Genomic DNA, 14,395 nt, shown 5'->3' on the forward strand with positions numbered 1-14,395 from the left:
GCCCCTTTCAACTGCCTGCCATGTGTGAGGGTCGGCTGCCCAAGGGGCCACACTATGGCATGCAGGAAAGGTCATGATAAACCCGTGGGGACCCAGCCTTGTGTCCCACCACACTGGCCCCATCCCACCCAGTCTCCACTTACCATCCCTTTGCTGAGTAGGAATAGCGCTCTGGAAAAGAGAGGGGTAGTCAGAGGGAGAAGGGGGGTGAGTGATCAGGCCCAAGTGCCTGAATCCAAATCCATGCCTCACCGTGGCCCCTCTGTAACCCCACTTCCTTGCCTATAATCAGCCAAGCCCCCTCAGGTTCTCCTGAGGGTTGAGGGGATGAAACTCAGGAAGCCTAGGCACGCCAGCAGGCTCACTGTCCACTGTCCTCACCCTCAGGGATGGCAAGGCCAGATTTCTCTTGTCTCTCTAAAATCTTTCTATACTTTTTAAATGAGCATGTACTACTGTCATCAGCAAGAAAAAAAACATAATAAAACAAACACATTAAAACATTTAGGAAACAGCCAAAGTAACAGGGGAGGGAGCCAGAGCAGTCCAGACCCACCCCAGCCCCCAGGGGCTCCTTAGTGCATTGGCGTCAGGGCAGGACCACTGCTTTTAGGATCAGCTGTGGGGCTGTGGTCCTGCAAAGTCTGCAGGGCTCCCACTTGTTCAATACCTAAGTTTTTGTCCTGCCAGTCTGTGCAGAGTCCCTGTGTACTGCAGCTGACATCCTATCCAGTGGGCATCACTCCAGGTGAGGAGACTGAGCTCAGGGGGTGGGTCACAGTCATACAGTGAGAGACGTCTACACTCCTGGCCACCTTGCCATTTTCCTTGTTGCTCCCTCATGGCATGAACACTCTAGGGTCTACCATCTGACTGTTGAAATCTAAGGCCTGGAACTTCATGTCAAGGTCTTCATAATTGTCACATCACTAGTCTGTACTTCTGAGATCAGGCACCTGTAGGCGTCACACCTTGGTGAAGTCCACCCAGGTTGCCCACCTATGGCAGCACGGAGGCCTGTCTGAGGACACTTGTGAGTGAACACATGCAGTGTGTGGCTGTCTCCATCCCCTGCAAGGTGTGAGTGTCACCCTGTACCTAGTGATGGCTGCAGCACAAGGGGTACAAAAAGGGCCAGGAACACGGGGTCATCCCAGGGCAGGGTGGCAGAGGGATGACAGCCCAAGGGGAATTGTGTGGACCCCTGTGAGCACTCACAAGTCTAGGGCTCAAAGAACGGAATTAGGGGCTGTTTTGTACCAGCAACCCATGGGACAAGCTTGGATTCTGTGTTATATAACTTTCCAAAATCCCAATGCACACAACAAAATAAAAGCACTGCTGCCTGGAGTCTGTCTACTACAGAGGATTCTTCTCCTTGGGGAAAAAAGACACAGAATGGAGGCCCTCTTAGAGGGCACACAGTGAAATACTGGTGGCCTCTGACCCCTGACTTCAACTCCAAGGAACTAGTCCTCAGATGGTCTGAGCAGTTTCATGCATAACATGAACCTATGTCCCTTCTTTTACACAAGTGTCCACTTACTCTTTCTCCTTTTATGTATCTAAAAATTCCTGGGTGTCCCCTGAGTGGGGACACTGGCTGTCAAGCACTCTGCCCACACTCTACAAATACCACTCTTGCACCTGAGCCATGAAGGGGACCAGGCCAGCAAACCATATAAACCCTTTCTATTTCAAGAAGTACTAGAAACACGCAAGTGCTAATGGTGCTGAGAGTGCCAGCTGCCCTTCACCCTCAGTCAATTCAACAACTCATTGCAAATATTGAGGGGGCAAAAGACATCTTGGAGCTACTTTAATTTGTGTGTCTGTGCAAATGTATAAAAGTGGCCATCATTTTATGCTGAAATGCCACTTCTATTTGTTGTCCAGGATCAAGACGGCCAAACTCTTTCCAAGTAAGAGGAACAGGCGCCCAGGGAGAGGGTGCCTACCGTGTGTACTCGGATCCCACCACCCGGGCGTATTCGGCTCCCACACCCAGGAGGTCGCAGGCCGACACCAGGTCCTTCTCAAGTGTGTGCAGTTGCTGAAAAGGAGAAAGAGCAATGACCCTCACTTTCAAATTGTCTGCTCTACAGTATCTGACCTTACTGCTTTGTTGGCGAGTTTAACTCCCCACGTCAACAAAATTGCCTCAGTGTCAGTTTTGAGCTAAATTAAGCATATTATCTCATCAACATTAATTGCTTTGGGTACTGAATTCCACTTTGCCTACAGTGTTTATCATCTAAGCTTAACAGTTCATAGAGCCAGTAGTTACCATTTAAGGGTGCAGACCCTTCCAGGGCTGTGTGAGTGTGCCTGCATGCTTTACAGGTTGCCTCCAGGGGCCAGTCGCTAGGAGAGCAACCAGAGGGGCCTCAAACAAGGAGGGACTCTTTCAGGGGTAAGTGTCTATGGGAGTTTCTAACCTAGAAACCTTAACAAGATGAAAGGAAGGGACACCTGCAGGGCCTTGGCTGAGATCTTGGGCTCCTGCATGCTCACAGCACTCACCAACTCGGTGACCTGAGGAGGGTGACTCACTGCCTGGCCTGCTTCTTCCTCTGCCAACAGGCACAAAAGCACATGGGAGGATTAAAGGAAGATGCTGCAGGTGCAGGTGCAGGGCAGGAGCTAGCCCGAGGGGTAGACCCTGGCTGGGTGAGCTCTTCTCAGAAGCGGATCCTCTGAGCCAAATCTCATGGCAATAAAGGGCTCCCCCAGAGGGCAGGGGACACTTCCAGCCCAGGGCCCACCGTGTGCACAGGCAGATGATAAGGGCTAAAATTTATCATGGACGGTGGGCAAGAGGTGGCCTGGTGGGCAGGCTGTGTCAGGGTCAGGAGAGGCTGGAGGCTGGCCAGTGAAGGGGAGGTATGGGCAGAGCCCAGGATGAAGAGGCATTCCTCACGGTGGAGCCTAACCCAGACCCTGGCCTGCAGGCTCCTCCACTGCAGCAGGAAAGCCCAGCCCAGAGAGCCCCCGACCACCTGAGAATCTCAGACCACAGGGACCAGGCACCACCTCCATCTGAGGAGCTTAAGGGAGACTGCAGGCAGAGGGACTGTGTGGAGTCCAGGGTGAGGCCATACCCAAGCAGGCCCAAAAGTGGGCTCGAGGAGAAAAGCTTTGACTCCAGCATCTGCTGCCCAAGAGGCAGCACTTTGAAATCTCAGCACAGCTCTTAGAAGACAGAGTGGATCTGGCAAGAAATGCTCCCTATACTTTGATTAATGCAGGCCAAAGGGAGCACCAGGAGGGAGGGGAACATGATGACTAGGCCCCAAGTCAGCTCCCACCAACACCCTGAGTGCTGCTGAGAGGCCTGTCTGAAGGGTACTTGTGAGCGGTTCAAAGAAACATTCCTGCATCCCCACCTGCTTATAGCAGCATCCTGAGGAAGACCTGTATGTCCCGGAGTCTGCTTATTTGTACTTGGGGCAACTGTGCCCTAAGGTCATGGCCCCCAACAGGCACCCAAACATCTCAGCCAGGCCCCAAGTACTCACAGCGAGCTGGAAGAGCAGGCGGCAGTGCCAATATGGGGTCTGCTGTGAGATCTGGATTGCTTTCCTCAGCAGTGGTTTTGCTGCATCAACAGAATTCTGAAAGGAAATGGTCAAGTTTGGGGAGGAAAAAACAAGCTGGCAGCAAGCTGGATTCCTTATGCAGCAGCTGCAGAGACAGAAGGCCATTCCTATTCACACTTACCAAAGGATCTGTGGGTTGCCAATTTGCTTTATTAAAGAAGAAAAGATATTTTATTAGACTCACTGGCTGGGAAGTTTTTGCATTGATCTTAAAATAACTCCCCATATAGGGGAGGATATAGCTCAGTGGTAGAGTGAGTGCCTAGCAGGAATGAGATCCTGGGTTCAATCCCCAGTACCTCCATTAAAAATAAATAAATAAACCTAATTACCCCCTCAAAACACAAAAAAAAAACTTAAAAAAAAACCCCTCCCCATTCAACTAAACTAAAAGTAGCTTTAGTTCAAAATCAAACTGGATAACAATTGTCATCTTTCCTGTTCTGCAACCAGAGAGAGGGGCTGGGGTCATGAAACACGGATACTGCTCAAAGTGGGAGAAAGATGATTCTCAGCTGTACCTGGTATCAGGAAACAGATCAAGAAGGTAAGCTATGTGAACTTGTTCAGGAACTAATCATCTTTAGCCTAGGAACAAGGCTGTTTTCCAACAGTACTCGACAGAAAAAGATTCGGCTGGCCTTTGTTGCAAGGGATCACCCATGGATACCCTAGGCCAGGTGCAGGATAGGAAAGTGATGGGAAGTGTTAAAAGCCAGAAGGGAGTCCAGTCCTAAGAGTCCCAATTTGCCTTTGTGTCTCTGCTACAGGAAGAGGAAGTCTGCTTTCAGAAACCATCATATGTTCTTACCTCTTGACAGTATAATTCAGACAAAAGACTTGCTGCTTCAAATTTAACATCTTCAAACTGTGGGATCTAATGACGTCCAGTTGAGGAAATAGAGACATTGCAAAAAGGTCAGTTTAAAAGGGCCACAGTTCAAGGTTCTTATATTGCAGAGACTGGCCGGACAGGCACATCCCCACCCACTTTGGAACCCCAAGTTCACATATGCACCCCAGCGATCCCTGAGCTTGCTGCTGGCTGTGTGTGGAGCTAGATGCTGGGGCATGAAGAGGAACACGGCACCCAGAAGCTGTTGGTCTGAAGGAGTAGCCACAGCCAAGCAGGGATGCTCCCGGAAGTCTGTGGGGCAAAGACCAAACCCACAGGGTGCATTATAGGTGGGATTCAAGTTCAAGTTCTTTTTACTTAGAAGGAGCTTTCCTTACAGGGAACAGTACCAAGAAAAGGATACTTGTTGTGATATCAACCACTGAAAGAGAAAGAAAAAAGGATTAATCCTGAGCCAAATGCTTGGTGCCCACTTAACTGGCTCCATTTTGGGGTTTACACAGGTGGTCTTGTCACCAAAGGCTGCAGGTGTTCAGTTAAGCAGAAAGATGGCCTGCTCAGCCTGAGAGGGTGGGCTCCCTCTTCCTCTGATCCAGCAGAGTGGGCCTGGGGGAAGGGGAACATACACTTGCTCCCCTACTGATGGGCTTCCTGTCCTGCCAGGCTCCGGAGTGAGAGCTGGGGCCCGCTCCTACTACAGCAGCAGTGCTTCAGGAGGGGAAGGAGCACAGAGGGGCCACCACATGCTACTCACTGCAGTACACCAACAGCAAGTCATGACATGAGCAATCAATTACAATTAGAGGGTATGTCTCAGTCCTTCCTGGAGAAATGACATTTAAAAAATGCTGGGAAATGAGCAAACTTAGCTTCAGAGGGGAGGGAGGAGAACTCCAGGAAGGACTGATGTGGGCAGTGCCTGGCCAAAGGTGGCAGAGATGATTCTGAGATCTGAGCTCGCCATCCCTCTCTGCTAGTACACATACAGGGACGTGGTTCACACGACATCCTCCTGCTTGGGGATAACTGTGCCCTGGAATTTCACATTCCAACAGGAGGCAGAGAGGTCCAAGGGCAGTCCACCGCACACAACACCGACCGTAGTCTGTCTGACCACCCAAGACTCAAGCCTAATGCTGTTCCTGCCGACACACTCGTCCTGCAAACATTCACAGAGCCTTGGCGGTTGTTGGAAGGCATATCCAGAGCCCAACAGATGACTCTGACTTGCTATGCTCTGTGGGAGAACAGTGTGTGTGCAGGTTGGGGGTGTCTGGGGCTCAGCCTTGAAGGGCAAGGATGCAAGGATAGGTGTTCCCAGGCAAAGTGGGAACAGGAGGTTCTCTAGGCAAAGAAGAGCCTATGAAAATGGCACAGAGGGCCAGGGAGGTAAGGCTGGAAGCCCTGTTGGGTCTCTGTGCCACTCATGTGGCAGTGGTGACTGTGGGTCAGAATGCCCCAATGTCACCCCCGGAGACTGACCCAGTCAGAGGCATTAAAAAAAAAAGCATCTAATCAGATCTGAGTTTTAAGAGCATTCTAAATGTAGCAAAGGATGCAGAGGGAGGAGGAAGAGGAGCCAGAGGCTGAAGGCTCATTAGTCTGTTGGCTACCAGGGAGAAGGGCCAGTGAGGCCAGGCGGGCAGCTTTGGGACTAGAGATGTCTCTGGGGCTGAGTGAGCAGTGCCCAGGGAAATCACCAAAGAGTCTGGGGAAGACTTGAAGCTGGTCTGGAGACCAGCTGCCTGAAAGACACAGGTGGGCCAGGAGGAGGAGCTGTAGGAATGGAAGAAAGGTACAGAGGAACAGAGAGAGCACGCTGGAGAGCCACCAGGCTCCGGTCTGTCTCTCTCTCTCACACATACACATACGCATACATGCATGTGTGCAGAGCCCAGGACGCCAGCCCGAGCGTCCCCTCCCAAGGCCCCTTGCAACAGGGTCAGGAAGCACTCAGGGCCCCCAGAAGAACAGAGCCAGTGCTTGCTGTCAGAAGTAATGAGGCTCCTCAGCTGGAGGCTGAGTGGAGTGGGGATGGGCCTGGCTCTAGCCACACATATATGATGTCACGAAGCTGGTAAACACAGAAGTCAGGCCTTGTTTTCTACAGAAGTCACTCCTCCCCATGGGGAAGGGTAGTCCAGCAAGAGACACTCCTGAAGGCCACCAACTGGGAGGAGGGATGGGACACCATGAAGGTAACTGTGTGACTGAAAAACTGGGTTAGGGACATGTTAAGATCTGGTCCAACTTTGAGATTCTGCGGTTCCATGATTCAATCTCCATGTATAAGACCTACCTTGGACAAGGCCTCCAGGCTCAAGGGGAGCCCTTTAGAGAGAGTACAGGGTGGATAAAAAGAATTCTGACACACGTGAGAAGCATTTGCTTTCTACTTGGAGCTCCGTGCGGCTTGCTCTAAACAACCCAGCCTGGATAGCCAAGGCAGAGTGGGCTCAGTAAACCTGCCACGCACAGCTGAGTTTCCCAGTCAAGCTTGGCCATGCCTCAGGACCTGGCATAACGCTGACCTCACCTGTGTGTCACTGCCCCTCAACCAAAGTGAAGAGGGCAACAAGAGGTGTGGCAAAAAAGCCGTCCTTTCGAGTCTGTGGCCCAGAGATGCTCTCCTTGCTGCACAAAGCACACTCCAAATCTGGAGGCAAGGACAGTCCACGAAGGCACGTCCATGGTGGGCAGACTGAGAAGGGACACACAGCCAGTTGCCCACTTCTCCAGTGCCTTGGCCTGTGTTGCCAGGCCCAGGACTAAATGAGCCTATCAAATGTCTCCTAATAGCTATGGCTTTTTATCCCTTCTCCTTTTGGGGCTTTTGTGTGGTTAACATCTATTCCACAGACACTTAGGCTGGGCCCTACTGTATCTCTTCTCTATGAGCCAAATGTGTCTGTCAATGATCAGTTTCTGTCTCTGCCAGTTCTCTGTTTTCTGACCTGAGGGCAGGAGAAAGCATCACATCACCCTGGGGACTTCAGTGACCACCAGGAGAGCCAGAAAGTAACATGTCCAAAGGTCTAAGACTCAAACCCTCTCGAAGGCCTTGTCTACCAATGTGAGGAGGTGCCAGGAGCACTGTTCTAGGGGCCAGAGGACGAAGTCTGAGGTGTGGACCCATGCGGGAGTTAGCAACACTTGAAGACCTGGAGGGGCTGGATCCTAGTGGTCCTTAGCATCCATTCTCAGGGCTATGACCTGCCACCATTCTCTCATGCATATACCATGGCATCCACTTTAAACACACACCAATGGGAGATGTTAGATAATGCCCCATAATGTGCCTCATCATGGTTCTGTGTCCTCAGTACGTAGAATGGACTTAAACACAAGAGGTACTTGGGAAACAATTGTTGCATGAATGATGACTTCATCTAGCATCACCAGGAAATGAAGGATTCCTTACGCACAAATGGTCACACAACTGAGGCTTATGCCTTTCAAACACAAAATCCTAGTTCCTAAACAGCATCAGACATCTCCCTAACTTCAGACATCAGTGTTTCTTGCTCAGGCATCAGTGTCAGTGATGTCTGGAGCTGTCCCTGAGATGATCCATTCCTGAAGCTGCAGGACTAGACCAATGTCTGGGATTTTCAGTCAGACGCCAATCAAATCACTTTGCTTTTGTATCTTTTAACATTTGCAATATAAATTCATGAATCAGAAATCTATAGATATTAGAAAGTATGCCCATCTCACAAATAAAGTACGTAGGATATCTTACCAAAGGTTGTGACCTTGTCATGTATTTCACTTTGTAACGTTAAAATATAGCTTTTATGTTTTCTTCTTTGTCATGGGAAAATAGCCAAAGTAAGAACCCCTTCACTGCCAGGCAGCCGGCAGGTGTGAAGCAGACATGTGAATGACCCTACCAGAAGCCTCTGGGGTCACCTTGGGATTCTCAGGAAAAGCAAGGGTCACCACAGGGCCAGCGCGTGCCCTGAAGGGTGGAAGGGCTGGAATCAGCACACTTTTCATCCCTAACGTATTCAGTTTAGGGCTGAGAGCATTTCAAGGCTTCTTGTACCTTGAAACTAAGGTAACTTTAAAAAAAAATCAGGTTTTTTAAGTCACCAAAATGTGTGGAAATCGTTATCAGTTGCAGTTCTTCTGGGATGGAAGCACAGCATTTAGGAGCCAGCCTTGCCTCTCTCTGCTGTGTGACCATGGCTACAAGCATTCTGGTCAGTATCATCAGCAAGTTGGAAGTGATTCCTACCTTGTGGGTTTGTTGAGGATCCAAAGAGACAATGCTCCAAGAAGCATGAATGTAGGGCCTGGCATGTGGAAGGCACCAATAATACTACAGTAATTCAATTCCCAGGCAGGAACTGGAAGAACTAGGGGTTGCAGGGGAGGCAGGAGGCAAGTTGGTAGAACCACGAAGGGATGGTTCCTGAACACGTATCACATCCTGAAGTCAGAGGAGACTCACTGAGTGAAGAAAATGAAAACAGGAGGGAGCACAGACCACTCTTCATGAAAACGCGGCTTCTGCACCAGGTTCTGCTCCCAACTGATGTGGCAAGGAATTTAGCTGGACACAGCTGTGAACCTGCTCCAGCTGTGCCTAATGATAAAAGGTCCAGAAGTGAGCCCTTTCAGGCCTTAAGAAAGAAAGGGAGGCATTTAATCACTTGCTGGGAAGGTAGCCAGCCTAACCTGGAAACAGAATTAAGGAGTGTCTGACCAACACAGTTTGGAACTGCTTTCTAAGTCAGACAAGCAAAACCATCACTAAAAAGCTGCCCCAATGCAAACACACAGAGAAAGCAATTAATGGTATCAACATGGATGCTGCAGTCAGAAAAGTCCACTGTGGAAAGAATGACTGCCTGGATTATAACAAATAACAAACAATCCATTCCAGAGAAATAGTACTTATTCTTCTGTGGCTTTCAAATCAGGAGAGTCTAAAGATGATGATGCACTTTCCAGGTCAAGGGATAAAAAGGAAAGTAATCAAGAGTAAGAAAGTTAAGGGCGAGATAAATATATATCCAAGTACAGACATGCAGATTCTTGATTCCACAGTGGAAGGGCAAATAACTGAAAAGGGACTGTCTGCTTGAAAAACAGTGACTATAAGACAAGACAAAACTGAAAATTCACACAGGAATAGGTGAGCAGCAAAAGGAAAGATAACAAGGCAAAAATTAAGTGAAGAAGAACACAATCTGATACAACCTGCAGAAACAGCTTCACGAATTATCTAGCCAAGAGATTTCTGAGTAAAGAAGCATCCTTTAGAATGATGAACTATTTAGTAAAGGAGACCCAGAGCAGTCAAGGATCCTACTGATACATCCACATCACTGCCAAAACCGTAATCAAAAAGGGAAGGCTCCCAGGTAAAGTGTCTTGTCATGCACCATAATAGTTATAGGATCTGCTGAGCAGACCCAGGGAATGAGGCCTGCAGAGGCAGGTACCACAGAGACCAATGGCTGCAACTTCAATAAAGCTGCTGATGAAAGGGAGAAATACCCTCTATCCCTCTGATAGGAACCTTTCACAAATGATTCCTTCAAAGTTGGTAGAATTGATAAAGCAGATGGGTGAGTATGAGTATATACACACTTCTAGAAAGTTTACAAAGACAGTTGAAGAAACAGAACTAATAATCTAACCTTAAATATATATAAAAGCAATTACCAACACGGTTAAGGTCTCTTACAGACAAAGAAAAACACAATGAAAACAATAGAAAAAAAAAAAAAAAACAGGTAAAGGTGAATGTACACTAAGTTCCAAGGCCACTTAAAATTTTACCTACAGCACTTATAAGTTAGAACAGCAAGGGGAATGATCAAGAAGAAAACAGTCCCCAAATCCCTGAGAGTCATTTACCTTCTTTTTAAAAAAGTTGCTAGTTTTTGTTGTTGTTGTTGTTGTTGTTGCTCTGGATTGGCTCCCTGAAGAGAAATTGGAATCTCTTTGGCCATGTGTTTTTTAGGACTAGAAACTAGCAAACCACTTCTAAATGGAGAACATGTGATTCTTTACCTAGTAAGTTTGGGAAAGGAAAGAATAAAAGTTGACAGCTGCCTGGTTTGGAAAAAATGCACAACTAATAAAGAATGAAGATTAAAGACAGTATGCCTGCATTGTAATGCAAAAGGAGATCACAAACAATTGCAGAAAGAAAACGTCACAGAGAATGGCCTTTAACTGAAATCTGGACAAAATTCCAGCTGGGGATGCACCTGACTGAAAGAAAGGTGTTAACAACTATGAACCACTGCTAGAAACAGGTTGAATGGAAAGGAAGAAGTAAAACTGTCACTGTTTGCACATTATATGATACCATACATAGAAAATCATGAAGATGCTGCCAAAAATATTAGAACTAATAATAAATGAATTCAGTAAGATTTCAGGATACAAAATTAACATACAGAAATTTGTTGTATTTCTATACACTAATAATAATCAGAAAGAGAAATTAAGAAACAATCCCATTTACAATTGCATCAAAAAGAAATAAATCTAACCAAGGAGATAAAAGACTTGCACTCTGAGAACTATTAAGACATCAGTGAAAGAAACTGAAAACAACAAAACAGAATGGGAAAAAAATACTGTGCTCATGGATTGGGAAAATTAATATTGTTAAAATGACCATACTACCCAAGGCAATCTACAGATTCAATGCAATCCCTCTCAAAGTACCAGTGGCATTTTTCACAGAACTACAACAATGTTTAAAATTATATGGAAACACAAAGGACCCCAAATAGCCAAAGTAATCTTGAGAAAGAAGAACAGAACAAATCTTGGAGGTATCATTGGTTTCAAAGTATATTACAAACCTACAGTAATGAAAACAGTATGGTAATGGCACAAAAAACAGACACATAGATCAATGGAACAGAATACAGAGCCCAGAAATAAACCCACATTTATATAGCCAATTAATCTATGACAAAGGAGGCAAAAAAATATAATGGAGAAAGGCAATCTTTTCAATAAATGGTGTTGGGAAAACTGGAGAGCCATGTGCAAAAAAATTCAAACTGGATTACTTTCTCACTCTACACACAAAAATAAACTCAAAATAGATAAAGACTTAAGTGTAAGGCCTGAAACCAGAAAACTCCTAGAAGAAAACATAGGCAGTACGCTCTTTGATATCATTCTTAGCAATATTTTTTCGGATCTGTCTCCTCAGGCAATGGAAACACAAGCAAAAATAAACAAATAGGACTACATTAAACTACAAAAGATTTTGCATAGGGAAGGAAATCAGCAAAACAAAAAGGCAGCCTACTGAATGGGAGGAGATACAGCTGTCACTCAGCATCCTCAGGGGACTGGTTCCAGGAGCCCTTGAGGATACCAAAATCCACAGATGCTCAAGCCCCTTATATAAAATGGTGTAGTACAATGAATACAGTCAGCCCTGGAATCCTTGGTTGGTTGAATCTGCGAATGTGAAATCCACTGATATGGAGGGTCGATTGTACTTGCAAACGATATATCCGATAAGAGGTTAATATCCCAAAATATACAAAAATCTCATACAGTTCAACATCGTAACAAAAACAAAAACAAACCCAATTAAAAAATGAGCAGAGGACCTGAACAGACATTTTTAAAAGAAGCCATGTAGATGGCCACGAAAGGACAAAAAGACACATGAAAAGATGTTAATCACCAGAGAAATGCAAATCAAAACCACAACGAGATACCACCTCACACCTGTCAGAATCGCTATCATCAAAAAGACAACAAATAACAAGTGTTGGTGAGGATGTGGAGAAAAGGGAATCCTCGTGCACTGTTGGTGGGATTGTAAATTGGTGCAGCCACTATGGAGAACAGTATGGAGTTTCCCCCCAAAATTAAAAATAGAACTACCATATGATCCAGCAATTTCACTTTTGGGTATTTACCCAGTAAAAACAAAAACACTAACTTGAAAATATATATGCACCCCAATGTTCATGGCAACGTTACTTAAAATAGTCAAGATATGGAAGCAACCTGAGTGTTCACAAATAGCTGAATGGATAAAGAAGACGTGGTATATAAATACAAGGGACTATTACTCAGCCATTAAAACAAAATAAAATCCTGACATTTGCAACAACATAAACGGATCTAGAGAGTATTATGCTAAATGAAATACGTAAGACAGAGAAAGACAAATACTGCATGATGTCACCTATATGTGGAATCTAAAAAACAGAACAAATAAGTAAACAAAATGAAAACAGACTCATAAATACAAAGAACAAACAATGGTTGCCAGATGGCAGCTGGGTGGTGGGGATGGACGAATCAGGTGAAGGTAGTTAAGAGGTACAAACCTCCAGTTATAAAATAAGCAACCCATGGGGATGTAATATACACCATAAAGTACATGGTCAATAATACTGTAATAACTGAACAGGGAATGATGGTTCCTAGACTTATCATGGTGATCATTTCATAATGCACGCAAATGTCAAATCACTACACAGTACACCTGAAGGTAACGCAATGTCTTTATGTCAACTATATTTTAATTAAAAGAAAAGAAAAAAAATAGGCTGAATGGCCCTGAGACAAGGGGAAGGAGGTGGCAAGATCTGTTGTTAATTGAGAGAAGGGAGAGCTTCAGAATCAGCACATCCACTTCATAAAGGTATTGGGTCACAAGGCCTGGGCAGTCACAGCCGCCAGCCCACCCCCTCCCCCCAACACCCAAGGAAGCCTAACAGTTCATTTGAAGCCTCGTCACTTCCCAGGAAAGACCCTGACATCAACCAGTCACTGATATCTTGGGCACTGCAAGGGACTGACCTCATACCCCGAGAGGTTCTCAAGGCTTACCCCACCACCCCATTAAGTCCTCTGTTTGAATGTCACTCCCACAAATAAAGACTTTCTCCCTATCTCTGCCAAAACTAGCTCTCATCAACTCCATCCCTTCATCATGGTCCACATTTTTGATAGCTCTCCTATCACTGCTTAACCTTTTACTATACATTCATTGTTTGTCTCCCTCACAGAAACATAAGCTTATGTGGGCAGAACAGGGCTTGGCATCTGATGTGAGCTGATTAAATATCTGCTGAATGAATGAAAGGAAAAAAACTTCACAAAAAGAACAATGACTTATGGTCTTGACATGGAACCTGGCGATCTTGAGCCTAGGTCTGAGCCCAGTTTTGTTAATAACTTGCTGTGTGGTTTTGGGAAAATCACTTTACCCCTCTGGGCCCATACTGCCTCACTCCTGAAACAAAGAAGTTGATCAAGCAAGGACTTTACAGTCTGCAAAACAAGATCTGATTGCTCTCCCGGAAGCAACTTGTTACTAGCTACAGGTGGGCTCAGATTTACCTCAGATCAAGACGCTTTTCAAATCGAAGTTGATTCTATTCAAAATGTTTTTCCTTTAAGCAGAATAGAGTTGGGCAAATGGCAAATGGAGACACTGACAGGAGCACAGTGAAAAGAAGCAACTCCACAGCCAGAAAGGGCAGAATGATAACCACTTTCCCACATTCTTTGAGACACCAAGATCCCACAAGTTAACATGAGGAGACAGGGCCTGCCCTTTGAAGGGGGCGGATCAGTGGGCAGTGGGAGAAAGATAAATCATGGGAGGATACGAAGAAAGAAGAAGCTCTTGCTCCTGGAATCCAGACCCCGCTCAGTTCTGCCTCCTTAAAGGACCTCAACTGACCGACTCTAAACTCTGGGCCTCTGTCTCCCACCAATGACTCCTCTGCATCACTAGTGGAGGCACAATACCCTCCAGACCCTTATCAGACTTCCGTGTCCTGGGAGAGGATGCTTTCCTAGATTTCCTCAGAGACCAAACTTCAGATTCTCGGGAGATGCCTGGACTGTCACTTGGACCCTCCCCTATCCCGAGTGACTTCAGAAAGGACAGTTCAGGCTGACGCTCCTTAGCCCTGAGAAGCTA

The 14,395-nt window shown here is 46.3% G+C and overlaps 1 protein-coding gene across 4 annotated transcripts in view; it reads right to left on the reverse strand.

Annotated features, from left to right (window-relative positions):
* The window catches only part of MAU2 (MAU2 sister chromatid cohesion factor), a 29,316-nt gene that overhangs the window by 14,253 nt on the left and 668 nt on the right, over positions 1-14,395 (reverse strand). For all 4 annotated transcript variants that reach the window (XM_032465177.1, XM_014552029.2, XM_032465176.1 and 1 more), the window contains exons 2-6: positions 4,859-4,876; positions 4,411-4,476; positions 3,519-3,614; positions 1,959-2,053; positions 144-171 (exon numbers count right to left, since the gene is read on the reverse strand). In XM_032465177.1, coding sequence (XP_032321068.1) covers positions 144-171; positions 1,959-2,053; positions 3,519-3,614; positions 4,411-4,476; positions 4,859-4,876 — 303 coding nt within the window. The remainder of the gene's footprint in view (positions 1-143; positions 172-1,958; positions 2,054-3,518; positions 3,615-4,410; positions 4,477-4,858; positions 4,877-14,395) is intronic.

This window comes from Camelus ferus, chromosome 22 (assembly GCF_009834535.1).
Source record: "Camelus ferus isolate YT-003-E chromosome 22, BCGSAC_Cfer_1.0, whole genome shotgun sequence".
Lineage (NCBI taxonomy): Eukaryota > Metazoa > Chordata > Mammalia > Artiodactyla > Camelidae > Camelus > Camelus ferus.